At 42.2% G+C, this 26,739-nt stretch overlaps 2 protein-coding genes across 6 annotated transcripts in view; one reads left to right on the forward strand and one right to left on the reverse strand.

Moving 5' to 3' along the window:
• Positions 1-9,612, reverse strand: part of ST13 (ST13 Hsp70 interacting protein) — a 26,899-nt gene extending 17,287 nt beyond the window's left edge. Inside the window, exons 1-6 of one of the 5 annotated variants that reach the window (XM_032107891.1) lie at positions 9,532-9,612; positions 3,766-3,823; positions 2,477-2,546; positions 2,303-2,373; positions 1,716-1,782; positions 1,059-1,143 (exon numbers count right to left, since the gene is read on the reverse strand). In XM_032107891.1, the coding sequence (XP_031963782.1) occupies positions 1,059-1,143; positions 1,716-1,782; positions 2,303-2,373; positions 2,477-2,546; positions 3,766-3,822 (350 nt within the window). In that variant the 5' untranslated portion in view covers position 3,823; positions 9,532-9,612. Of the gene's footprint in view, positions 1-1,058; positions 1,144-1,715; positions 1,783-2,302; positions 2,374-2,476; positions 2,547-3,765; positions 3,824-7,954; positions 8,103-8,338; positions 8,568-8,771; positions 8,947-9,045; positions 9,346-9,531 lie in introns of those variants that run through there. The other 4 variants (XM_032107892.1, XM_032107889.1, XM_032107890.1 and 1 more) reach the window with 4 other exon arrangements.
• XPNPEP3 (X-prolyl aminopeptidase 3) lies at positions 9,352-26,739 on the forward strand. Its single transcript, XM_032107888.1, has 10 exons — positions 9,352-9,464; positions 10,956-11,072; positions 13,578-13,985; positions 15,710-15,912; positions 16,760-16,822; positions 18,164-18,277; positions 20,597-20,682; positions 21,328-21,511; positions 22,998-23,118; positions 23,920-26,739. The coding sequence occupies exons 1-10, from the start codon at positions 9,404-9,406 to the stop codon at positions 24,084-24,086; spliced, it is 1,524 nt and encodes a 507-aa protein (XP_031963779.1). The 5' UTR covers positions 9,352-9,403; the 3' UTR covers positions 24,087-26,739.

Consider the following 26,739-nt stretch of genomic DNA (forward strand, 5'->3'; position numbering starts at 1 on the left):
GAATCAGGAAGATAAAGATGTTTGTGCATTATGAATTTAGGAAGTTCCCAATGCATCATCTGCAGCCTGGTAGATGTTATTAGCAGTAAGGTGGGTAGAGAATGGGCTGAGATACAGATGTGTCCTGTTCAAACATAAGACTGTTGAACAGAACAGTCTACAGGCAGTAGGTTTGGTCTACTAACAAATTCATTTAGCAGGTACAACAGGGACAGAATTCACAGGATTCTTAATTAAGTTTGCATCTAAACAGAGTATCATTTCAATCATCATATTAATCCCACAATAAACTTCAGATTTTACAAATGTTTCTAATCCAGCATTATTCTATCTCCACACACCAAAAGCAGTATTGTTGAGGAATACTTTCAGTGCAGGTAGCTCCATGCGCAGCTGCAGTGTCAGCTGAAGACTGAACTCTCGTGCTGAGAGCCCCAGGCAAGAACTGGTGCCAGCCTTTGCACAGGGACCCGTGGCCCAGCCAGGTGAGTGAACACTCTGTGACACAGCAGAAGCCCATGACCCCAGACTTTCACAAGCACAGACTGTGAGGGTATAAAAGCCCAGGGCTTCCTTTGTTTGGGGTCCCTCCTCAGAGGCACCAGCTTGAGCTGCTAGTTTGTTATTGCACCATGATTAAATTATTTTAAGGATCCAGGTATCTGAGACTGCTGTGGGAAAAGCAGGGTCAAGACAGTAAGGAAACCTGGTCTGACTGTGTGACTATGGGGTGTGTAGCTGCAAAGGGGTTTCAGTCCCAGCTCAGTGTGAGTGTGACTGCGAGGGTACCCCTGGAAGGTCAGACAGGAAAGTACCCTTAATGTTACCACGATGCATTTTGGAACACTATTCTGTTATTTACTGTATTATCAAGATTCTTTATATGGCTGCTTCAGCAAATCCGATGACTCAAACATAAAAAAAACTGCATGAAATGAACACTACCCTTTCCCTCCTGTGGTTTAAGTTTACACAGATCCTCAAGTTGCCTTATACTTAGACTCTTTAAGGAAAATAACACAACAGGCAGAAACATAAATCACTAGTTTATGACTCACCTTGCCCTCTTGGCATACAAGATGGCCAAACAAGGATTCAGCTTGATAGCATCCGTGAACAAGTCAACAGCTTTCTGAAGATCCCCTAAATATAGGTACCAGTGAAATTTCAATCATTATGTAATGAAATTACATCCAAATTCCCAAACCTTTCTTACAGTGTTATGTGCCTAGACACTTCTTAAATAGAACATTATCAACAAAGAAAAACCAATTTCTCCCTCTCACTATGTTACTGAAGTACAAACTCCAAAATTAATGCTTGAGAAGAGACACTTTCCCCAGTTAAATTTGTGTATTTAACTTTGAATGCAATCAAATAGAATGCCACATCTTTATTATACACCTTTTCACTGCATTAAGACAAACCACTAGAGACACTAATCATAACATGGAGGAAACTACTATAATGATCAATGCGTAATTAAGATGCTGCAGTACCTCATTTCCCCCTCCCACCTTTCCCTAACTATGGCTACATTGGAAAAACAGTACTTGAAGAAGCTTTCATGTTCTAGATAGAGGAAACGTACTTCTTGTTGGATACCCAAAACTTTCTTGAAAGCATTCAAAATGGTCCAAGATAACTATCTTCTTTTTTTAATAGGAGAACCAAACCTAATGTCCTTGAGTAAGTACTAAAAAACAATTTATCACCTTCACTGAGAGCATTTATCGCTTCAATCTTCTTTTCGTTAGCTTGATCCGCCATCTCTTCAGTTACCTAAAAAAATTAAACGAAAAACACACACAAACCCCAAAAGCTGTAGAGTCCCGGCCAGAACTACCACACTAAGACTGTGCCAAAAGAGAAAGCTTCAGTTTTCCAATTCCAGAACCTTCATTTTAATTTGCATTGAAATCATAGTTCAAAAAAACCCACAAAACCTTTGCTTTCAGCTTGAAGACATTAGTCAACATTATTTTTAGCTATAAAACACCTGAAATCTAAGTTGAATAATTGTAGAATTCTACATATCTAGTTTGCATGGGTGTTTTGATAAACTTCTTTGGCGTTTTCTGACTTGACCTTCCACATTAAACTTTTTGATTGACTCTAACCTTAAATAAGAAAAGACTGTGATTTTAAGCCAGTAAGTTTTCTGTTGAGAAAAAAAAAGAGCCAAAACAAAAGCTGGCTACACAGATAATAGAGTACTCATCCTCCCTCAGCTGCTATCCCTGATTACACTCAAACCCTCTTTCTATCTTTCCTACTGCCACACTGAAAAGATTTTGCTTACCTCCACATTTTCATCTCCCATTTCTTGAGGGTCATCGTTGTCTGGTTCAATCACTCCCTCATTGTCAATTTCTGGGGGAAAAACAAAAAGCAAGACTAAGCTCCATCTATAGAGACAGGATTTTCAGAATCATTTTCATGTTGGAAAATGCAGTAAAGTCACTATTTTCCCCACCTAAGTCACTCTCTTCACTTTCTGGTTCAGGTGATTTAACCGGCTCCTCTGGATGTTCCTCTGCTTTGCCCTGAGAGAGACACATACTTGTAAGTACACATTATTTCTGACTGATGCTCTATTTCCACTCTCATGAACAACAATGTATTAGAAAAGTCAGATCACTATACAGCTGAACCATTTTATTTTTAAGATACTAATCTCCTTTTCCCTCCTCTCAGATTAAGTCTATCATGTATGCAAATATTTAAGAGCTCAAATCTGGACTCATGAACTTCTATTACTGGTAAAGCTGGTCCTTCCAATTTTGTAATTCAATAACCAAGACCAAAAAATCCAAATAACACCCAATTCAGACCCAGTTTTGCAGTGATTACTAACCAACTCTTCCACTTCCTGCCTTCCCTCACACATTCTCTGGATCAAAAATTCTCTCAATCTAATACTATTTAGCTAAGGCCTTTTAGCAAGCAACAATAAGCTGATGACAGTGATTTAAATATTGTTTTCATTTGCCAAGGCCTGAGATTGTTGCCATACATACTTAGAATATTTTTTCAAAAATTTCAAATGCTTTCTTATCAACTTCTAACTAAATTTCATCCAAATCCCATAACTTAGCACATCCTGTCTATTATCACAGATACAAGCTGCTTGTCTTCATACTTAGTGTCACACACTATATTCAGTACATAGACACAATCCCTCCATAGAGCTCTAACTAGCCAGTAATTCCAGCACCCACTATCTTGTTAAATAAATTAAAAATCATCTTTTTTTCAAAAGAATTTCAAACTTGAAAAAATCCTGATGTAAGTATCTACACAGCAAATTTATTTTCTCCCTTAAAATAAATAACAAAAACCAACAACATCTTCCGCAACACTGCCTTAAAAATTTGATAGTTCAACTGATCACTTCATTACTTATCGTGCTCATTAATATTTCTTCTCATGAAAAGATTATAATTTAATCCACTAATGACTAGAGAAGTGGTTTATAAACAGACAAGAGAAAACAAAAAAAAAAGAAATCAAGCCTCTGTATGGCATTTGCATTGCAGAGAACATCAGGCATTCAGGATTAGGGAAATGGAGCATGATAACACTTGAAATGAACTAGGAAGCCATCTGTAAGAAGTCATCTGCAACAGACAATGGGCAGGCTTCAGACTGAACTGCCACATTCAGCCCCGTCATTTGAGTGAAAACTGACAGCAATTTTCCCCCTTCTGCTGCTCAGTAATTTTGTCAGCATCAATTTTCCATGATAAATTTTTCATATCTCACCTTACTTGTCTCCTCTGTGGAGGTATTGGCTGGAGCAGGTGGTATTGTGCCTCCCATACTTTTTCAGCAAAACAGAGAAAAAACAAAACAAAACAGTAATATTATCAAAATAGTGACATGTATTTTATTGATTCAAATCCTGATAATCTCGCCTTTTTGTTGTAACACAAAACATGATGATCCATTTCACTGTCAAAGCAGCAGAGTACACATCCCCCACACTTTTCTCAGTATAGTGCAATGCACACTGTCTGTTGTACAACTCCATTGAGACTTGTACTCACTTGCATCACCCTTCACCCACCCACCCTTTCTCACAAGGAAAAACTGCCTCTTGGCTCAAATGGATTTTCTCCTTTAAATGTAACTTATGTTTGAAACAAAACTAGATATTATGATTATAGATATTACTAAAATTATTTTTTGAACAGAGGTCAAACAATTAAAGAGAACAGCCTAAAAGGCCTATGCAATTAAAATAAACCTGCTGCCTAGGAAAAAAAAAAATCCTTTCTCTTACATACCGCAATATTCCTGCTTTTCCTTCATTACAATTAAGGAGCAGTCTTTGTAGAGACAGCATTCTGTCAATACAGAATAAACTTCCACATGCTATCGACTTTGGTTAGCAGCCAGGAATAAGAGGCTGAATTCTCCAGGTGTTAGATGGAACATCTAATCATACCTATGACAGCATGCCACAAGGAATACCATTCCCAGGCATCCCCTGCCCCAAATTTCCACCTACTGATGGTTTTCAATAAAAATGATTCTATGAACTCAACAACCAACTCCTTGGGGCCCTACACAAGATGGGATGCAGGGGAGAGGAGAAGGAGGTGGGCAAACAGGGGTGGGCAGGAGGAACTGGAAGGATGTAGGACTATCTGCTTTCAGGAATTAGTGCAACATAAAACTGCACCCCAAGGATGAGAAGTTATAGCTTCTTAAGTCAACCTACTGCAGTCCATTCTCCCCTCTTTTCTCCCTCCTGTCAGCAGCACCATCTCAGAGTCATGCTGAAAACAAACCTAAATGAGGAGGGATAGGACAGTGATAGGGATGAATTGGGGGGGAAAGGGTAGAAGAGTGAAAAGGAGTTGACAGGATTGACACATCCTGACACATCCTGCAGCAAAAGGCAAGAAACAGCACTAAACTACTTCTTATTTACAAGGCAAAACTGTCAAAAAAAGCCAAAACCAACAAACCAACCAAAAAAAAAAAAATCCAACAAGTGACAAACCCCAGCATGTTCTGAAGCTCCCGGGATGCTGACATTACTTAATCAAAGTTATACTGCAAGGACTAAACAACTGCAGTCTGAGAAATCATTATCCAGCTAGGCAGAAAACACAGAGCATGAACTAACTGTTCCTCCTAAATTTTTGCCCTCGTAGGCTGACAATAGAACACATAACTCTCTATTAGTCCCTAAAAACCAAGGAGAGGACTACAGGGACCATCCAGTGGAGCCCTGGAACTGTCGCCGTTATCCCCAGAAAGATGGCAAAATCACAAGTCCAGGTCAGATGATATGGCCAAAGCAGAGCTAAGCCTCCTTTGATGCCAAAACCCCATCTTTTATAGCATGGATCGCAAAAGAGAAATTACATGATTGGCCTACTGACTCACCACCTCTCAAGGTGACAGGTTGAGCAGTAAGACACCCATTTCCAAATATTATTCTTAAAGAAGGAAAATAATTTTCACAGTTCTCAAAACAACTTGCAGATGTAGAAACGATTTACTGTTGTCCATCCAGTTGGCATGAGAACCAAAGCTTTCACAGAGAAGCTGTGAGAAGCTGGATTTCTCTGTTTCTCAGCTACAGCATGAGAAAGGAAAAACTTCACAAATGCTTTCGCAGCTGGAAAATTCCTCTGCTCCTGCCTTTTAGCATCCACATGGAACTTTTCTTTTGCATAAAGAAAACTACAAATTACAAAGCATTTTAGCAGTGCTAATAGCTAATATCCATGGTAATACCTGGTTTGAAGTCTGACACCTTAAATCACCTCAAGATTGAAACAACTTAGTCAGCCTCCTCTGTTCTCTTCATATCCCTCCAAAAACTATCCAAGTTTAGATCAGTTTGAGAAATGTTTACTAATATACATGCATATTTTATAATATGCTATTTCATGTACTGCCAAGGCTAAACAGTTTCACTCACAGTACTTGAAAATATTTTTGCTATCCTGGTAATCTCTATTTAAACTACAGTTATAATCCCAGAATGAAAAGAAAGTTACTCTAAAATCTCTTAAACCAGTATTTGATTACAACGATTAAATACACAGCAGGGATATATGCAAAGTTTGCAATGTATTAAACCTCAGCAGTATACGGAAACACGAGACACTCTCATAGGAAAAGGGGAGTACTGAGCTGTAGAAAAAGAACAGACACACACAAGACACACACAGAGTGCAATGCCAGCAACAACTGGGGGTTGTCAGGACTCCATTGCAACAGTGACTGCACATTTCCACTCATCACAGCCATGAGAAGTGTCACGTTCATGACTTGTTGGAAGAACCGCAAATGTGATTTCTGCAACCGCTTTTATTATTGACAGCAAAATTATATTTAGAGAGAAATTGGATTACCGTGAATTCAAAAGGGTAAAAACCTATTTGAACAAAACAACAAAAAAATGCAAAAAGCCTTATTCATCAATTAGGGATTCTGTGTTTTATTTTTAAGGACTGCTATTGTTTCTTTGTTCAATTGCAGGGTTTTGAAACGTGTTTCCTTTAATGACTCATTTCATAATAATTCAAGCAAAACATTTGTATTTTTATGCAATTATGAAAAAATGGGCTTGATAAAACGAATGTCAAAACACTTTCCAAACACACTCACGCACTACCGTATGCTTTCTCTACAAAGAGAACCTATATGGAAATATAGGCAGAACAAGGGTTAGAAAACAAGTGCATGAAAACAGGTAAGACTTAAGGTTACTGATGCAATATTAACAGCTAGTCAGAAATAAAGCATCCCATTCTGGCTTCATGAGTAGTTAGCATAATTTAAATTAGAATCCCTAGGTTTAGGGGGAAAAAATCAAATAGATTAGCAGAATTTTAGTTGAAAAATTTAATGATGGATTTTAGTATCATTTAGTCATTATTCTAATCATTCATAACACTACCTAGGTAAACAAACCTATATCTTTCAGATTAAGACAGGTAAGCCAGACAGAGATGTAAGAGCTTCCGAGTTTATTTCCACCTGAAGGCAGGTCATGCTGTTTGAAGCAGCTTCCAAAGAATGATCAGGCCCTATAAATGCACTTAATTGTTCTACTGCAAACAGCACTATTATGTAAAGGCAGAGGGAGACCCAGCAGAATTTCAGACAGTTTTGCATGGAAAGTAATTTGGGTACCACTACCACCAGCCAAGTGTATTATTTAGGCAAATATAGAACTCAAATACGTGAAGAAAACCAGAAAACTTGAGAGAGCTGTAGGAGGTTCTGCTCTGAAGTATTTTTTAACTTTTGAGATAAAGACATCCAGTGAAGATTTTACATGTAAAAAACATTCCATGGCTCTAAATGTAACTTCTGTATTTATAAGACAAGCACCAAATACAAATTCTAAAACTTATCTGGAAATTAAAGCCCTCCCCATTAACATGGAGAAAGTCAGATGGTCATCTCTCCATTCCCTAACACTTTCTTTGACCAAAAGAAGTCAGTGTTCTTCCTCTCCCTCTTAAAGCAGTCTGTCCACACCTTCGTATTTACACAACAGAAGTACTGGAAGAAACCCAGGGTGAGGCACTGAGGTATTTTATGCAGTAGCAAAAGGAAAAAAGACCTGCAGTAGGGTGAGACAGACATCGATCTCCTTCCTAGACAGAGGTACATCCACTGTCAGTACTGCAAAGCCAAGTTCAGTTAAATACAAGTGGTTTTACAACCACAGTATTATTCAGATGCATAAAAAACCTCAAATATCACTGTAAAAGAACACGAATAAACACTTCATTGTAGCCATTTTCATTACAGGACATATTGTGAAATGCCGGTGTTTAGTTCTTCATATACGTGTGCATATATATACACCTATACACACAAAACCCTGCTGATTCAGATTAACGCAAATTTTCTAAAACAATTCCCACTTTGCCACTAAATAAAAATCTTTTAAATCCCATTTGCATAAAATGTGCACCTGAAGGTATGTCCTTCACTTCTTAAGAGTTCCTCAGTGTAGCAGCCATAAAAGCCAAGCAGAGGTACTGGAGCTGAACACAGGGGTTCTGTGGGTTCTCTGCCAGCAGCAAACAATCGCAACCCTTCCAGCCTCGTGCTTCTGGGCGCTCAGGGTGGAACCCAAAGAGGATTTTTAACTGAGAAGCAGCTGTTACGACAGGCCCGGCTCACACAGAGTACGTGCAGCGTAAACAGCAGGTACCTAAATGGCTCACAGGGAGCGGAGAATTCGACTACTTTTGAGACACTAAACTTCAAAGAGCAAAACACGTTTTGGACAGGAACTATAGCTGCCAGGTATTTTGTGCTTTGGGGTACCAGGATGTAAATCAACGCCACTCACCTCCCCACAAACTCGGCTCCTTTTTAAGACAGGCTAGCCAACTCTGCTGCGTAATGCGAGAATTAGCTCAGTAAGTATTACTCTGGGGCTTTCCAGGCTGGAAAGCTGAGCCACTGAGAAGGCCGGGGGGCAGGCTTTTTGCAATGGGAATAGCCAGCGTTAACGAAACAAAACAAAAAATTAACGAGTCTTTTTAACGCGCCGGGAGTGAGCCCGGCGGGAAGAGGAGAGGGCGGGAAGGCCGCAGCGCGGACCGAACCGGACCCGACCCGCGGGGGCGACACTGCGCGCTCCCCGCCCCGGCCACGCGGCGCGCCCGCGGGCCGGCAAGCGCTGAGGAGACACGCCCCCCTCCCCTCGCCGCGTCCCGCGCCACAACACCCTTCCCCCCTCTCCCCTTCACGGCCGCCTCCTTCCACGGCCCGGGACCGACCTCTCCACCCACTCGCGGAGGAAGGCGAGCTCCGGGGTGTGCAGCAGGCCCGGGTTCTGCTTGCACAGCCGGACGAAGGCCCGCAGCTCACTCAGCTTGCGCGAGTCCATGGCGGCACGGCACGGCGACAGCCCAGACGCGCTCGTTCCCCCGCCCACCCGCCGCGGAACCTTCCAGCCCGCCCCGCCCGCCCCAGGGTCTGGTGCCGCCCACCGCAATTGACTCCGCCCACACCAAACATGGTCCCGCCCACGGAAGCAGTGGGCGCGCCTACAAGTGCCGCGCAGCGCTGTGGAACCTTCTAGCCCGCCCCGCCCAGCCTTTTCCGAGTCCTCGACCCCGCCCACGGCAGTGGTGGGCCCGGCCCTCCGCTGCGTGGCGGTGTGAAGGTTCTGGAAGCGGCAGCCGTGGCCTGGTAGTTGCGTTCCGGCCCGTGCGGCGCCGCTCCCCTGCTGCTGTTGTCGCTCGCTTCCGCCGTGGGCCGGGGTTCCCCTCGCGGCCGAGGCAGGCGGCCTCCGGGGCTCCTAAGGCGGCGCGGCGCCGCTCATTGGCGGCGGGCCGCGCGCGGCGATGGTGTCAGCGCGCGGCGCGGCGGCGCAGAGAGGCCCCGCCATGCGCCGTGTGGCCCGGCCATGTCGCGCCTCCCGCGGCAGGGGCTCGTCCTGGCGGCCAGGGGCTGGCGCGGCGCCGCAGGTCAGACACCCCTCCTCCCCCTCAGCGCCCGCGGCTCCGGTCGCGACACCCGGCTATGGCTGCTTACAGTCCCGCTTTCGCCTCCCGGGCCGCGGGAAAGCGGCTCTTCCCGGCGGCGCGGTGGCACTCAGGGCTGAATCCTAGGAAAGAACAGGCACTAACTTGAAAAATAAAGCAACGGTGTAGAATGCTCCTCCCTGCTTTCAAGGCGTTGCTTTATTTAATGCCCGCTGTGCCGCCTCGTTGCGAGCTGCCCTGCTTGTCTGCTGTGTATGTGGAGAAAAACAGTGGAAACACCAATTTTAAACTAGACTGCACAAAGAGCTGTAGCTACATTTCACTGCCTGGGTCCAAGCATCACATAGTGAACGCTTCATGTTACGACTATTAGTTGCCATGCATAAATGATGTGCAATTAGAGGCTAGTTATACTGGCTCCCACAGCAAATTCACAGTCTGTATGTTTTGCTGTAAGCCTCAGAATCTCAGCTACCAGAAAAGCAGATGTTTTGCTTGTATTATGCTTGTTTATGCTAGTGAAGAGTTAATAGCATTTGTTCTAAGAATCCTGTGCCGTGCTGTAGCAGCACATACTGGTTTTGTGGTAGGTACACGGTAAGTAATATAAACAGCAACCGATTTCCAAATCATCAGATGTTTACTGTCTGACTACCCTCTCTTTCCACGTCTTGATGATTTGTATTCAGGCACAAGCAGTTCTTCAGTTGCAAAATGCTGTGACTGAGAATTCTAAAGTTTCTGACAATTCATTTTTAATTTTAGATTTTTGTCTTATCATGCCCACCCCCAGCTCACAGAAGCATGCTTGTAGCTGTCTTTAAAACTCACCTGCTGTGGTTGTGTGTGGGCTTGGAAGTGGGATATGTAACTAGTTCAGCTAGTGCTACTGCCATGGAAGGTCAATGCATAAACAGGAACTCTTGGGTATCTTCCATACAGGAAAAGAAAATCACACTCCTGTATAAACCTGTGTTATTTGATGGTTTCTTTGGAGCATTATTAGTAAAAAACAGAACTGGAAAAGCCTTGAAAACTGTATAATTGTTCCAGATGGGTGACAGTTTTTGAAGACATAATCAAGAAGAGACAATATACAAGTGTGGTGCTTGGAGCCCTGTGATGTTTGAGGGAAGCAAGGGAGGGAGAGCACCGAGTGCCTCTTGAACACCAGTTGTATGAATTGGGATGTGCAAACCAACAGAGCTTCCTGGGTTTTCTTGCTGCTTTGTCAGGTTTAGCATATGTTTGTTTCTTTCTCTCTGTTCTATGAATATTTGGTCGAGTTGTGTGCACATTGTTTCATAAATTATTGTGATACACAGCAAATGGAGAAGTTAAGGAGGGATATTTATGTCATTAAGTGAAGGAATGCTGCTAAAAGTCTGATGAGTGGACTACAGTTCTGCAGTTTCCTAACTGGAAAACTTTGGGGTTTTTTTACCTTGACATGGTGCATTTCTTTTCCTCTAGTTTGCAAGTCATGTGCTCTCCGAAGATTTTCCATCCAGCCTGCCCAGCAGAAGAAGATTCCAAACCGGTACTTGGGCCAGCCCAGCCCCTTCACACACCCACATCTGCTCAAACCAGGTGAGGTCTGGGCACTGTGTGAGCCAGTCATTGACATTTTCTTGTCTCTGTTTTTCTGAGTGTATTGATTTGCTGACAACTGTCTGTGGTTTCAACTGTTTATGATTACCTTCATTAGCCAGTAATTATATTTAGTAGCTAATTTCCTTGTCTGAGATGATACTGATTCCAAAAATAGGCTTCACATGTGATGGCTTTCATAGCTTCTTACTTTCTTCTCATAATGTTCTCAGGGTTGTTTACTTGGGTGGTGCAGAATTTTTGTGGCAGTGGCGTTTTGGGGGCTTGTTGTCCTGCAAATAAATATGTTTATTATTAAGAGGGAGTCTTCCATGCAAGCTGACCTGTCAGAATGGTTCATATTCCATGTCTTGTGAGTCACAAAGTAAAGGTGCAGTTCAGCAAAGGTGAATGGGGAGGGACATTGATAGATGGACACTACTTGTCTACAGAATTTGCCCTGTTCAGAAGAGTATTCAATATGAGGAAAAGGAGAAAAGGAACCTTGTGACTATGAAGTTAGACAGTAGTGATAAAAGAGAAGCTGAGGTTGTGCATTTTTTTGAGATTCATGAAAATGAGCATGTAGGCATAAGATGACCACAATTAAATCTAAAAAAACAAACAAAAAGAATTGCAGCAAAAATATATTCAAGAATATGTCCAGGAAAACATTCTGTGTTCTTCCATAGGTGGGTATAAAGGGAGAACAGATGAGTGTGTGTGTCTATATCTATCTATCTATCTACACACACTTCTGTATTTAATTGTAGAATAACTCGGGTCAGAAGGAACCTCACAGTTAACAGGTTCCCCCTGTGCTCAAAGCTGGGCTAACTTCAGCATTAGATCAGGTTGCTTAGGGCACTAATAAATGAGGCTGACTCCTTAAAGTGCAGCTGGAACACTGGAAGTGAATTCTAGCTCTCCATAGTATTTTCCCATTTAATAAAGGAGAGGTGTTTTCCTTAAAATAGTATGACATTGTTTATTGCAATTATTGTTTTAAAAAGCAAATGCCTTTAATGCAAAGAGAATTTCCAGGCCTCACAGCTGAAAGACAGCTGGTATCCCCATGTTCCACCCCATTGCAGCTTCTGAAATTCGCTGGACTGTGGCAGTTAGAAAGCTGACTGGAATGCGGTGGAATATGGGAAATTTGCAGTATAATATTGCAGAATTGTGAGGCCAGATTGCATTAAAACAGTTTCTGTGTTCTCTGTCATTTGTACATTTGCAGGGTGAAATAAATGTGGTGGGTTTGTTGGGTCTGTTTGGCTCTTTTTAAAGACTTTTACACCTAATAGGTATTGAGGATATAATTTAAAAGGTGTAAAATTTAATGCAAATACAACATATAAAATTTTCTTAAACCCCTTTGTCAAGGAAAAACATTCTGGATAGAACTTCCCCCTCCCACTGCACTCGTGCAAGAATCCACTTGCAATACAAGTCGAATGTCAATTTTTGTTCTAGAATCGTCACTGTGTAATACATGAAAGAGGAAGAAAAGATTATGAAAGTGGAAAGTTAACAAACACTATCAAAATGCAATCTATGTTAAAGTAGGGTGTTAGCCAAAGAACTGATTAAATCTCTTGTATTAATTTAGATCATAATTAGGGAGTCTCACAATTTTAAAAATACATACTTCAGCTGTTGTTGGTTGTTGTTTCAACTTCAGTCTTGTTTTGGTGAGTATCTTGATTACTGTACTTCGTGTCTTTTGGGACTGGAGCAGTTGAAAGAGTACTTTCATCTAAGAGATCGTTTGTCTAGTTAGTGTTATTAGAATTATAGTATTTAACTGTGGAAAAATCTGAATTGTTAAATATTAGAAAAGCCACATATGCCCTGGAGAAGATCCCTTCCCTTAACAGGAGTCTGACAGCAGCATGCAGTCCATGGTTTGTTTCTGCCTGGAATCTTGTGACTGATTAGACTCTGCAACCTCTGTGCTTCTGCCTGATCTCCCAGAATCTCTGACACTCAGTCTGCCCCTAGTGGTTTAGAAATAGTCACTTTATGAGTTGACTTAGTGTGTATTTGAACAGACATTCTAGCTTTATCTGAGGAAATTAATGCTCAACCTCAGGAGGCAAACTTCTGCTCAATGTCCAGATGCTGTAAAACCCATCAGTTTTTAGCAGTCAAAGTTCAGTTTGCCTTGCCCTTTCCCCTTTTTTTTTAACATGTTCTCTGCAAACATTTGGCTGTTTGTCTAAATCTACCAGGTTTTGTGATTTCTGCCTTTGCACAGAAATATGTAACACAGCATCCAACTGGTTAAAACCAATTTCTGTCTTTGCATGATGGAGAAGCAGACTGAGTGGGGATGTGCTATAGGGATGGAAACTGAAGGGGAGCAAGGGAAAGGCTTGTGGGGGATTACAAGGAAGCCATGCACATGTAAGGCATCACAGAGTAGGCAGGAATCAGGCATGTGACTAGTAAAATACCCTGAGTGCCTTGAATTTCTCCATCTGATTTGTTTTGTATTCACAGGAGAGGTAACCCCGGGATTGTCACAGGTGGAATATGCTCTTCGCCGACACAAACTGATGGTGTTGATCCAGAAGGAAGCCCAAGGCTTGGATGGTTTGGACCACACAGTGATTCTGCTGTCCAACCCCACATACTACATGAGCAATGACATCCCCTATATTTTCCACCAGGACACTAATTTCCTGTACCTCTGTGGATTTCAGGAGCCTGACAGCATCCTGGTGCTGCAGAGCATTCCAGGCAAAGCGCTGCCATCTCACAAATCCATACTTTTTGTGCCCCGGAGAGATCCAAATCGAGAGCTGTGGGACGGGCCCAGATCAGGCCCAGACGGGGCAATTGCTCTCACAGGAGTAGATGAAGCTTACACCATTGAGGAGTTCAGGCACTTGGTGGCCAAGCTGAAAGGTAACAAAAAATAGAGGGGCAATGAGATGAGGTGTGTTCTGCAGAGTCTGAATGGTACAGGTTTGGGAGGTGGTCTGTAACGTCACTTCAAGACTAAAATGAACTTGGGGAGGGGCAGGGAGTATGGCTGTGACAAAGGCACTTGGAAATTCGTGTTAGCTTGTTGACCACCAATGGATAGGTAGTTTTGAAGATTTCTGACTTTCTTGTGTATCCATGTGAATGCCAGCTGCACATGTATGAAATATTAAGGAACAGAATAGGAAAGACTGAGTTACTGTTTCAGTCATATCTGTTTGCTGACAGTGCCAGAACCAGATGAGGTATAGGAATCTTGAAGGCTTTTTATTCATAATAGACTTGGAAAATAATCCACACAGGGAGTTTGTTAGTCCACTCACATTTAGCTAGATGATGACTTGCCCTTGAAATACAAACACTGCTGTCCTTTAGAAATACTCTTCTGCATCTAACATCACCATGTAGCCTCAGTACTTATAACACAGGGGGAACTTAAATGCATTATAAAATGAAGCTGAAGAAGGCTCGTGACAATATGATAAGGGCAAGTGTGACCCTGGAGGGGTCACACAACTAGAGAGAGAATTCTTGAGTATTAAATACCATCTTGGAATCTAGTTACTTTGTTTCAAAAAAGGATGTCATGAAAATAGGTAAGTCACAGGGCAAAGGATGATCAAAAAAATCATGAAATGTGTGTGAGATATATGCTGAACAAACCCACTCAGCCTGAAAATGAGAAAACAAGGCAGGGTATGAGATGTGTATAGTTGGGGAAAGCACAGAGAGGATGACTGTGAATGATTAATTGCTGGTTTTCTTAATTTAAAAACAAAGGGAACACTGAAGTTATCACATGGCAGGGTTTGGCACATTTTAAGTTGTAGATCATTCATGGAAGATTTGGAATATCAAAATGGAATCAGAAGTTTGTAATTCTGTGGGGAAGAGGTCCATGAAAAACAGTAAAGCAGCTAAAGGAAATACTCTTTAATAAATGCCCAGTTTCTTAGACACTTTTTGTAAGCACCTGCTAATGGTTGCTGTCACCAAAGAAGGAGGGCTTGAGTGGACATCAGCAGTGACTCACTATGGCTTTTCTACTCATTTGCATTTAAAATGTTCCCATGAGGAGAATGTTGGTGCTAACTGATGTTGTGAATAAATTTCCACTGTGGGTAAAATGTGTTTGTTCTCAGTAAGCTCATCTTTGAGTGACTGAAATAAACAGTCGTTCCCCCAGGTGTTCTGAGGCATTGTTGATAATGATCCTGATGCCATGCAAAAAGGTAAATTGCCTTCCATCGACAATGTGGACAGGCTGAATGGGAGAGCCATTCAGAAGGTGTGCTGTGATGTGATGGCTACTTAGCTTACACAAGTGTAACTTTGACACGTGAACTCTGAATGGATTTGAGCCAGATGCATATATTCAGTGATTGTTGTAAACCCCAGTATTTGCCCAGAAGTGGGGATTTGTCAAATCTACATGCTATGAATTGGTAATCTTCCAAACTTAGAAGAGATTGCTTGTGTTCTGTGACAGTGAAAGTGTCTTTGTAGTCTGTCAATGTAGACTCAGAGAAAATTATTTTTCTCAAATACAGCAACAGATCTCGTTTAGGAGGAGTAAGTTAGTTTAGTATGGGGAAGACATTTCTGTATTTCTTTTTGTCTGTGTCAGCTTTTGTTTTGTATTCCAGGTGAGTCAAACATGATTTGGTATGACTTGAGAAAACCAGTGCATACAGAGCTGCACTCTGACTACATGCAGCCCCTGGCTGAGGTAAAAGCTCGGAGCAAAAACCGCATCCAGGGCATTCGACATCTCGTGCAAAACCTTCGGCTGATCAAATCCCCTGCAGAGATTGAGAGAATGAAGATAGCTGGCCGGGTGACAGCAGAGGTAATGGGGTTGTGTGCTCTCCAAATGAACCAGTGCATTCCATTGATGAGGTGACATGGGTTGGAAGGAGAGCTTTGGTCTAATCTGTTGGAACTGCTCTGTCTCACCACTGGCTGGGCTTGGCTCCCTCCACAGGACAGGGAGAAATGGGAAGACTGCTTTGAATACCAGATTCTCTCAATTAGCGTGACTCCACTGAAGACAAGCCAGCAGCTGTTAGGCTTTGTTTAGAAGCAGTATCTGTTCAAGGCTAGCCTTTTCACTGTCTTCCCAGCTTCCTCTCGGCTTTTCAAAATAATTTTCTTTCCCATCTACTCTGTTTATTTTGAAGTAACAGGATTTTTTGAAGACGTTTCCTATGTATATGTCTGCATTCCCCCTTCTCCCTGAAGTACCTTTTGAATTCATTGACCACTTTTAAACAAATCTGACAGATACCTTAAATACAATTATGTTTTTGTAAATATTATTAAAATAGATAGCCAAGTAGAAAAGAGAGGCACAGGTTGTCCTTCTCTGAAGGAAAAGCTGCATAAGGCAATCCTATTGTACCTGAGAGAATCTGTAGGTGAGACAACTTCTAAAATGCCAAACTATGGAATCAGCCTCAATCATCTAATTTTTTTTTTTTTTCCCCAAAAGCTAATCATCCCCTAAATACAGTTTCATAGGGAATAGAGCTTAACTGGTTCTAGTCTTGACAGCACTTTCACCAAAGAAGTTGGTGAAATCCTCTGGTTCTGGGCCAGCTGATTTTGGGCCTTCCTCAAAAGATAACAGGTGGAAAAAAGGCACTTCCCTCAAGTTCAGGCTCTCTTGCTAACTGGATGTCCCTTCTTTTTCATAGGCTTTCACAGAGACAATGTTTGCCAGTAAATCCCCTGTGGATGAAGCCTTTCTGTATGCAAAGGTGAGTGTTTTGTAGCTGGAAGTGAGATAGAAGGGCTGGATGTTGGTTATCCTCCCAGGAAACCACAAATGTCAGATCTCTTTATCATGTGTCTCCCACTGTAGCACATTTCTTCACCCAACTCTTGTGGTTCCTTGCACACACAGAAGAGTCAGTGTGAGGAATTCTTCAGCTGTACTTCCTGTACCTTTATTTAAGGAGCGTAGCAGTTTTCTAAGTTTCTATCTGTTGATATCTTTTTGTACTATGTTGAAATGCAAAACCTGCTAAACAATCAGAGATAAAGTTATTACATGATCCTATAATACAGGTCTGTTGTACAAAATTTAAGTAGTTATAACACCTATTTGTAAAGCCTGCTTCTCTTGCCTCTAGTCTATTACTACATCAGATTACCACAGCCATCGTGAAGCAGTTTAGATGCCTCTCAGTTAAAAAATAAGGACTAATTGGCCTGCACATTTGGTAAGGAACTTTGTAAGGAGTTGCAGTGAGAATGCCTGTTCAAGAAACATCAGCAGGATTTGACCCTCTGTTATGACATGAATGGGCCTGTGCTGACATGGCACGGAGTTGTAAAAACTACTTTAATTAAAGTGTATTTTACAGATCAGTTTTTCAGTCTGGACCAGGATCATAAAACCTTTGCTCTATGTAGGCATCCTGGGGTGTTCTGGCCCATGTGATTTTGGTAATCATAGAAAAGACATGCTATTAATATACTGAGGGTCTTTATAGATTAAGTTTAGTAATTTTCACGCTTTCATCAGCTTCATCATTCAAGACAGGTAAAGATCTTGAGGCTTATGGTGCCTTTTTCTTCTATCCCCTCAGACATCAAGGTAGCGCATGCTTTCAAACCTTCTTAGTCCAACAGTCATGAAAATAGGTACTGCTGTAAATATGGTGATACTTTGCAATTTTAAAAGATAGCAACAAACCATGACTACTGTCATGCTGACATATAGGATCTTCGAAAATTCACGAAGTCATATGGCAAATAAGAGCATTACTTTATATAAGAACAAATCCTCACCTGGATGTATGACAAGGTAGTGAGCATTTGAGACAGTACTGAACAGCTCATACCAGAAAGAGCTTCCCTGAGCCCCAGTACAGGCTTGAAAAACTTTGAAAAAGTGGATTGTTCTGTATTCTTTTTTTTTCCAGAGTTCTTGGAACATTCAAGATCGCTTTCATTTAGTCAACTCACTTTCCAGTTTCACTTTGTGCTGTACAAATTAAGAAAACTGTTGAAGGACATGAATTATTATGGTTCTAGGGCAGTTAATCACCTGAATCAGCACTAATGGTTTCCTCTTCTCTGAATTGTTACTCTAGTTTGAATTCGAGTGCCGAGCTCGTGGTGCTGACATCTTGGCATATCCCCCTGTTGTTGCTGGTGGCAACAGATCAAACACTTTGCACTATGTGAAGAATAATCAGCTCATCAAGGTAACCTGTGTGCTGTCCAGTAACTTGAAATGCAGTGCTGTGACACAAATACATGTTCCCTAGCTGCTGTTTGTTTTGACTGAACAGATCAAAGCACTTAAATACATATTTTTTATGTGAGCAAGGGAAAAGAATCCTGCCCTGGTTAATTTTATTGTCAGTGGCAGATTCGGCTTGTCTTTCTTTCCTCTTGGTGCTTGCTGCAGTATTTTCTGAACAGTGCAAGGACTTGCAAACAAGGTTGCAGATAATTTAGTGAACATGTCTGCTCTCACAGCAGCTTGTGGTGCTGGGGGCCTCACAGAAAAGAGGAGCCACTGTTGCAGGCAGAGCAAAGGCCCGGGCAGGGTGGATCTTCTGCTGTCAGTTGCATTGCTTGGCCTTGCTTTGCAACATAAGGGGCAAAGTGCATTCCTGCTCTGGTGAAGCTGAAAAGCATTTTGGTTCCATGTAGCCCAGCAAAGCAGGAAAGGGGAACAAATAGGGAAAGGATCAGTGTTAAATGTCAAGAGGTGGAAGAGTAACTTGTTTTGTCTTATTTCGAAGATTCTCATTGAATTGAACCCTCTCCAGCTTCCCTGACAATAGGCCTTTAAATTCAGATAAGTATTTTCAGGGGCAGTATTCCCTCACTGCTCTGCTCACTATTTACTTTTCAGAGGAGAGTATTTTTCCTCTGTCTTAACACAGGATGAAACTTTCCCACTAGCATTGTCTTTTCTTGAAGCTGGCATGCTAGCAGACCTTGAAATGATCTGCAGAGACAAATGTACAAAAGATATGACAGGCTGCTTTTGGCAGAAAGAAGCCTCCTTTGTTGTTCTGTCATCCAAGGTCAGGCATGCTGATGTAACTCCAGTTGCTTCTGTTAAAGTTGTTCAGTTAAATGACTGTCACTTGTTTTTTCCAAAATGATTAAGTAGGAGGTTAAACCCATAAACTTAACTCTTCCTTTGTGTGCTGCTTCCTACAGATCTTGTTTCCAAATAGGCTAACAAAGTGTCTACTTTGGGTGATATCTGAATGTTTCATTCAGTCTTTTACTTAGAGGGCTTCGCTTTAAAAAAAGAGGACAAGCACAGCATAAGGCATTTACTGGACAATCAAAAGGCTGAATTCCCTTAGTCAATAAATTGTTACTTAGCTTGTTTAATTGGTTGGAATATGACAGGTATTGTAATTTCATATTTGCCTTAAAGAATTGAACCAACTATTCTGAAAAAGTTAAAAAGTACAATTTAAATGGATAGTTAATGGCCTGTCTATTCAGTGGGATAGTGAGATCTGCTCACTGCTGGTTTATCTGCTGTGTATCTGTTTGTGTCACGTAACTGTACCCAATCATAGCAGCTAGCACTGGAAGTAGCGTTAGCAGTGAAATTCTGCTGCTTCATTCTTTCCCTTGACATGCTGCAATTATGGCTTGTCATTCCACATCATGTCTGCTGGCACAGTCATGGATCTGTGGAATGAATCTCTACATGCAGTGTAAATTTGTAGAGAATTTAATCCAAACTTTTTGAACATCTTCCTTCTCTATTTGTTGTTAGTCCCTTTAAGGAGGGAAAGCAAGACAGTGGTTTTGTTCCTGGCCCTTTGTGTTTCTTCTGTGTGACTTTTGGGGGATGTGTAGTCAGTGATTTAATTGATATGGAACAGTTTTGCTGAAGTGAATTGGAGATTCCCATCTCCAAAGTTTTTTCTTCATTACCAGATAGATGCAGAAAGATATGTTAGAGCAGTCAAGAAAGTCCAAGAAGAGAATGGGGAAGGCGGTACGAGCTATTCAACACTGCATTTACAGCAGTGATACACTGTCAGATTTTGTGATACACAGTGATTTTGCTGGGTCCTCATGTCCTATGACAAGGGTAAATGTTAGTGATCCTGTGGGGAGCTCAGAAATCCTATGGTTTTGTTGCAAACCCCCTCTGTTTCAGTCACTATAGCTGGGAACTTCTAGTGAAAGGAGTTGTAGGCATAATTTGCTGGAGTAAGCGATCCAGGTGTGAATTGGACTCGTGTCTCAGAGAGCAGAATAGTTCAAGGCGAATGCCTTTTTTTAACTCCAAAATCTTCATCTTAGAAGTTCAAACACTAGAGAAGCGTAACAGTTAGAGATGAGCTTGCGGAGAAACAATCCAACTGGAATAGCCTATTTATAAACAGTAGTACCCGGGATATTACTCTGCAAAAGGAATTCACATTTCTGCAGCTGCGTTGTAAAACAGAAGTATAATCTCCTTTCCTGCTCTCAGACAGAAAAATCAATTAATAGCTGGACTGACCCACAGAGCATTCTTTCCTGTTATTCTCCAGGATGGCGAACTGGTCTTGCTAGATGGTGGATGTGAATTTTCCTGCTATGTGAGTGACATCACACGTACCTGGCCTGTCAATGGAAGGTATGCTGCAATAAGTTTTTTTGAAGAATTTTGATAAGTTCTTAAGTAATTGATGGATTGAGTGTGCGTTTAATCATAGTTTTACCATGTCCCATTCTGTGGTGCTTCAGAGTAATCAAATTATATAAAGTAATCGTTCAGCTGTATTCCCCACTGCCTCATTAATTACTACATGAATATGTGTGATTACTGCTATTTTCAGCTATTACAGCATGCTTAAAGTGCAGAGAGGGCTTTTGTACATTCAGCTGTGGCTGACTCCAGTTGTGTGTAAAAAAACAGGAGTTTCAGTTGATGGGTACATAGCTCTGCCAGTTTCGAATTTGCTGGTGTGATGTCGCTGTGTTTTTGTTTGATTCCTGTATGTTTTGGCTCAAGTGCATTCTTTTTCCTGCAGTAGCTTCACCTTGCTTTGCTTTGGGGTTAGGTTCTCAACTGAGAAACCATACACAGTGCATTGAAGGGCATGTTGCAGTGATCCTTTGTCTAGCCTTTCATACAAGGAGACAGTTGCTTTGTTTTCTGATTTTCCCCTGCTCTGTCCTTGAACTGAACCTGTCCCCAAAATAGGTTCTGGGGACAGAACCTCTTTTCTCCTGGAAACAGATTTAGTTGTGAGATACTCCTTTTTTCAATGGTCTTCAGGTTCACCAAACCCCAAGCAGAACTATATCAAGCTGTCCTGGATATCCAGAAGTCCTGCTTGAGCCTCTGCTCCCCTGGCATGAGTCTGGAAAATATCTACAGTCTCATGCTGAGCCTTATTGGACAGAAACTGAAAGACTTGGGTGTCCTGGAGAGCAGCATCACTGACAGCCATTTCTTCAAGGTACTTCAAGGTTTTTTACTCTAGTTTACCCCTATTTACTCTAGTTTACTCCTATTAATCCTGATTGTTTTATCCTTGGGTAGTGTTAGGGCTTTAGTTTGGGTCAGGAATATGCTTTCAAAATGTCTCTTCTAATTATTGACACACGCTGCTTTAATTCATGTTGTGGGCTGGTCTCAGCACAGGAATTAATTTCTCTGAGACAGGGCTAAACTCCAAGATGTAATTCAACCATTTGGTGCACAATTTGGTCTGAAGTAACCCCCAGTCTTATATGCACATAGTGTGAATATTTGTTCCTTGGCTCTTGCTGTTTCACTCTGCAGATCAATTCCCATTGCTCTGCACTACTTGCCAGTGCAGAAACAGCTTTAGAGCACAGTCTGAAGGGAACTATAGGGACATGGGCACTAGCACAAGATTCTGGGTCCACAGTTGGCTACAGGCAGTTATTCGTAGTTTTGTGATCTGTTTAACATCATATAAATCTGCAGTGCCACCAAAAGGTGCAGCCTATTCTCAGTCATTCCACCTGCTGCCTCTTCTGCACCATTTTGTGTCAGTACTGGGATTCACAGAGCTACCTGATGAACAAGACTGGGAAACTGGTCTGCCGTAGAGCTGAACCTGCAGATAAATAGGATTGGTTTGCAGTTAAGAGAAGTCTATCCGGTCACTCTCACTGCAAAGCTGCATGACTGCAGATGCCAGTACTGCAAAGATGGCGGAACCAGGTGACGGCACTACGGCTTTTGGCAGCCGGACGGGTTCCTGCCGGATTTAGTTGTGTGCGGTGCCGGTGCCATGGCTGCCGCCGGGGGACGGAGGGTGTCGTGCCGGATTCTCCCGGCAGGTGGCAGCACAGCCAGACGGGAGCAGCGCCTGCAGCTCAGTCCCTTGGGAATGAGGAGCGTGGGGCAGGGAGGAGTTCTCGCTGATTCCTGCTCTGGAGGGAGGGAGATTAGGATGGTGCGGGGGGAGGCGGTGTCAGTGCCTTGTAGAGATGGATTAAAATCATTCTGTAGCTACTGAGTGAAATCGGCACAGCATTCGCTCTGCTGTGCATAGGAGACCACTTTCACAGCCCGGAGCAGCTGTATCCACTGCTGCCAGTTCTGAGGGTCTGCTGATGAGAGTCATGCAGGGCTTGGATGTTTAAGGGATGGAAAGGGTTGGGGCAGCAAAGCTCAGCGAGTTGCAAATTGACCTCTTGCCTGACATGCTGAGATGGTGATGGGTTTGGGCTGTTCTTTTCAGTGAGGGGGAAAGGCAATCTGCAATGTGCTCATAACAGGCACCTGGTGCTGGTGGGTTTTAAGGGCCATCCAGTTCTAGTACAAGGAAGGCAGCCCTTTGTGACCTAGTCATGGCAGTAAGACTGCTAGTTAAGCACATAACCATTCTGTCTCTTTTTCCTATCTTTTGTATTGCAACAAGTTGGGCTGTGTTTAACTCCCTCTGTGACACTTGTTCTGTCTTTTCTTAGGCTGTTCGAAAGTACTGCCCTCATCATGTGGGCCATTACTTGGGCATGGATGTTCACGATACCCCAGATATATCCCGATCGCTCCCGTTCCAGCCAGGCATGGTGATAACCATTGAACCAGGTAAAAGCAGTCAGTGGTGGACAAAAACATGCAACACTGAGGGTAGCAGCATTGCCTTTCAGTAGTTAGTTGGTCCTGCAGACCAAAGCATGCAGGCCCTTTCTGGTGAAACTGGAAATTAGAGCAGTATTGGAAAGCCTTAAGTTATTCCCATCCCAAAGTCATTACAGTATTAGAAAACCCTATTTCCTTCCCAAACACAGCCAAGGTAGCACATAGTGGGAATAAACTCAGGAAGCAGAGTAGTAGAGCTCAGACTGTGCAGCACAGGTGAACTGCAGTGCAGAAGAGCAGGGTTGATTCACTTGTGCTGGGTTTTGTATTCCTGCCACCAGTCACTGGTAGTGTGCCTCAAGCATTACAGTCTGCAATTACAGGGATTCACAACTTAGCTTTGCAAATTAGGCATACTGTGATGAATCTTCCCTTCTGCTTGTCACTAGATTTGGAGCTGTCAGCTGGAAACTTATATTTAATGCTTGCCTCTTCTCTCTATTCAGAACATTGTTAAAATCATCATTGTGAATGCAATACTGAGAGCAAGAACTGTGAAAAGGCCTGGTGTAACTATGGAAGTTTTTATTAATGTGCTATTATCTGTAGGCACAGAGGGACACTTTTCTTTCTTTGCCCACCAACAGCCATGAGTGAGGGGAAAGAGTAACTTGCCATATTAAAAATTCTCAGGATCAAGCTCACATTATGTTGCTGAAAATCCAACCCTGCTCTCCTGGCGGTGCAGTAAGGGAAAGGTAGTGTTCTGGAGAGTGTTATGTGTTTTAATTCCCTTTCTTCTTTCAGGCATTTATATCCCTGAAGATGATGCGAGTGCTCCGGAGAGGTTTCGTGGCATTGGTGTGCGCATTGAGGATGATGTTGTGATAACAGAGGATGCACCTCTTGTCTTGTCTGCTGACTGTCCCAAGGATATCTACCACATTGAGCAGATCTGTGGCCGCAGCTCATGATGCACCTTCTCTGCCTCTTCTCTGCCTCTTTCATTCTCCCTGGGAGACGCAGCCCTGCAGGGATGCAGATCCCTGTAGACGGCTGTAGTTGTCAAGTGATGGAATACATGGACAGTTGATGGCTGTTTCCAAGATTGGGGCTGGGCAGGGGAATGCAAAAGGCTTGGGTACTGAGGGGTGAAAAAAAGACAAAGCAACCTTTTCTGTGTGCATTTTTCTTCTGATTGGTGGTGATGTTGAACTGTTGTATGACATGGGAGTGGATTCATCCCTCTGCTGTGTGGATCCATGTGTCCTGGGGCCCCTGGGGGGGTTGAACTTCGTCAGTGCCACCAGATGCATAGGTACAACAGCTGAGACCAAGGCCCCATTTTTTCCCCCTTAGTAGCAGTTTCACAAGAGTCAGATTTTAAAAATGAAGCTTTGGTAAATGCTGATTTGGGATAAGAAAGTGTCAGCTTAAATTTTTATAGAACCATGTAAGGAGAGGGTTTGGTAATGAGGAAGATGTGTTTGGTGGAGAGATGGTTGTATCTGAAGCCAGTGGAGAATTCTTTTAGTATTTTAAGGATAAGGATATGTATAGGCCTTGTTCAGGCATATGCAAAATAGGCCTGCAGTGGGGAAAGACACCTTGTCTGGTCTTTCAGCTTGTTGGAGTGTTGGGTAATTTAAAAAAGGACAAACAGGGCTCAGAAGGTTAGACATACTTATTCGTGCTGTCTTCCACATTTGCTTCCTTTTGTCCCAAAGGTCCATTCCTTTTTCCTGCTCTGAGTCCCTCTCTACCCTAGGAAGCAGGGCCATGTTGATTATGCTGGATTCCAATGGTGAGCTGTTGGTTGTCACCCAGACGTGAGGTGTCCAGTTCTGGGACAGTCACAGCAGCTTTCTGGCTTATGTTTGCTGTGTGCTGTAAGTGCCAGCAACTTCAGCAGTGTTTTTGAAGAGTCTGCCCTATGGCGAGTGTCAAGTCTTTACATGGCTTTTATATGGAATTAATTGGAATTTAAAGTAATTCTTCTTTTCTGAACTCTGAGGGCATGATAAGAGCTGCCTTTTGGGTTTTGCCAAGTGCTCTGGTAATATTTTTGAGGCAGCTGCAAATGTGATTTGGGCTAGGCTGGATGAGGAGTAAAGAGAAGAGTTTTCTACCCTGAACATCAGCCTACCATCCAGGCCATTGTACGCTGTAGTAAATACACCTACTAGAGGCAAGCACAGCATCTGTGTATTTACTGCAAATATTTTGACAATCAGCTATTTAACATGTCTGAAAAATGACTCTCATCAGAGCATCTCCTGTTAATTACACTTGCTGTTGCATCACCTTATTTCCTTTCTTATGGTAGCTTTCAGCGTTCTTCATCTGTTATTCTAAATTTTCTTTCTCTTCTCTTCCTAGATTGTCTGTTTTTGACCCACTGTGTCACTGCTTCCTAATCCATTTTACTTTCTTATCAACATCACTGCCTCTTCCCCAGTTTGGCCTAATTCCTCACAGTGAATGTAGCCAGAAGCATGTGGGCAAGGTGGTCAGGGTTCTGGAGTTTGACCTCTGGCTCTGTTGCTGTGTAATCTCTAGCAAAAGTGCAGACTTTTTTTTTTCCTTTTTTTCCTTTCTTTTTTTTTTCTTTTTGTTTTTTCTGTGTTTCATTTCACTTTGTGAAGACCAAGTGGGCAGTGTCTCGCATCTCTCATTGCATTTAATGTGAGCTGGGTGCATGCACTGGGGTTTGAATTTTGGCACCTAAAAGGCAGCAAAGATAGGCCATAATTTTATTTTCTAAACATGACAAAAATAAATGCTTTTACAGGGTTTAGTGTATCAAGTTTCACCTATATAAGAGAATCTGCTAATCTCTTATGGCAGCACTTGTTAAATACTCCTGTGTTGCAGTGATAGCTACAGCCTAAAATGTTGGGACGGAGGCTTCCTAAGTATGAACACAGACCTGTTGAATACTTTTGATGTTGTTCTGATCTGTAATGCATTTGTTCCAATTACACCTGTTAGAGCCATACCAACTGGGCTGAATCTTGGGGATTTTGGAACTATGTAAGCAGCTTAAAATAACATTAATCTGAGAGATAAATGTGTAGGCTGATCTGCACATCTGCCCATGCATCTAACAGAGTTAATAATTATACTTACTGTAAATAAGCCTTTAAAATGCATATATAAAAAATTATTTTTAAAATAAAACAGTTTGTAGAAAGTAATTTCTCAGGCCATCAAGTTGCATGCTGTTGAATAGATATATGCACCTCCAAAACCAGCATTATTTTTCAGGGAGATTTATAAATTATGTGTCACCTGTCTTGGACTTGAAATAGCAGTGTCAAATGTAGGCACACACTAATTCCTACTCCTCTCAGGAAAATCCTGCAAGTTGTAAACACCAATAGATCTTAGGAATGCTGCGAATGAATGTTTCTGTTAGTAAAGAAGTTTTTGTGACTCTGCTGAGTGGAAAGTAATGAATCTGCTAGGGCTGCTGAGTGTGTCTTGATTTAGGCCATGTATATTCTGTAATTCTTCCACTGTGTTCAGCCATTTTTTCAGCATAAACTGCTGCTGGTTTGAATCTCTTGTTCCATGTAAAGGGTGCATTTTGCAGAAGGTATTAAATCTGCATCCTGTGAACCTAAA

This window comes from Corvus moneduloides, chromosome 4 (assembly GCF_009650955.1).
Source record: "Corvus moneduloides isolate bCorMon1 chromosome 4, bCorMon1.pri, whole genome shotgun sequence".
In the NCBI taxonomy this organism is placed as follows: Eukaryota; Metazoa; Chordata; class Aves; order Passeriformes; family Corvidae; genus Corvus; species Corvus moneduloides.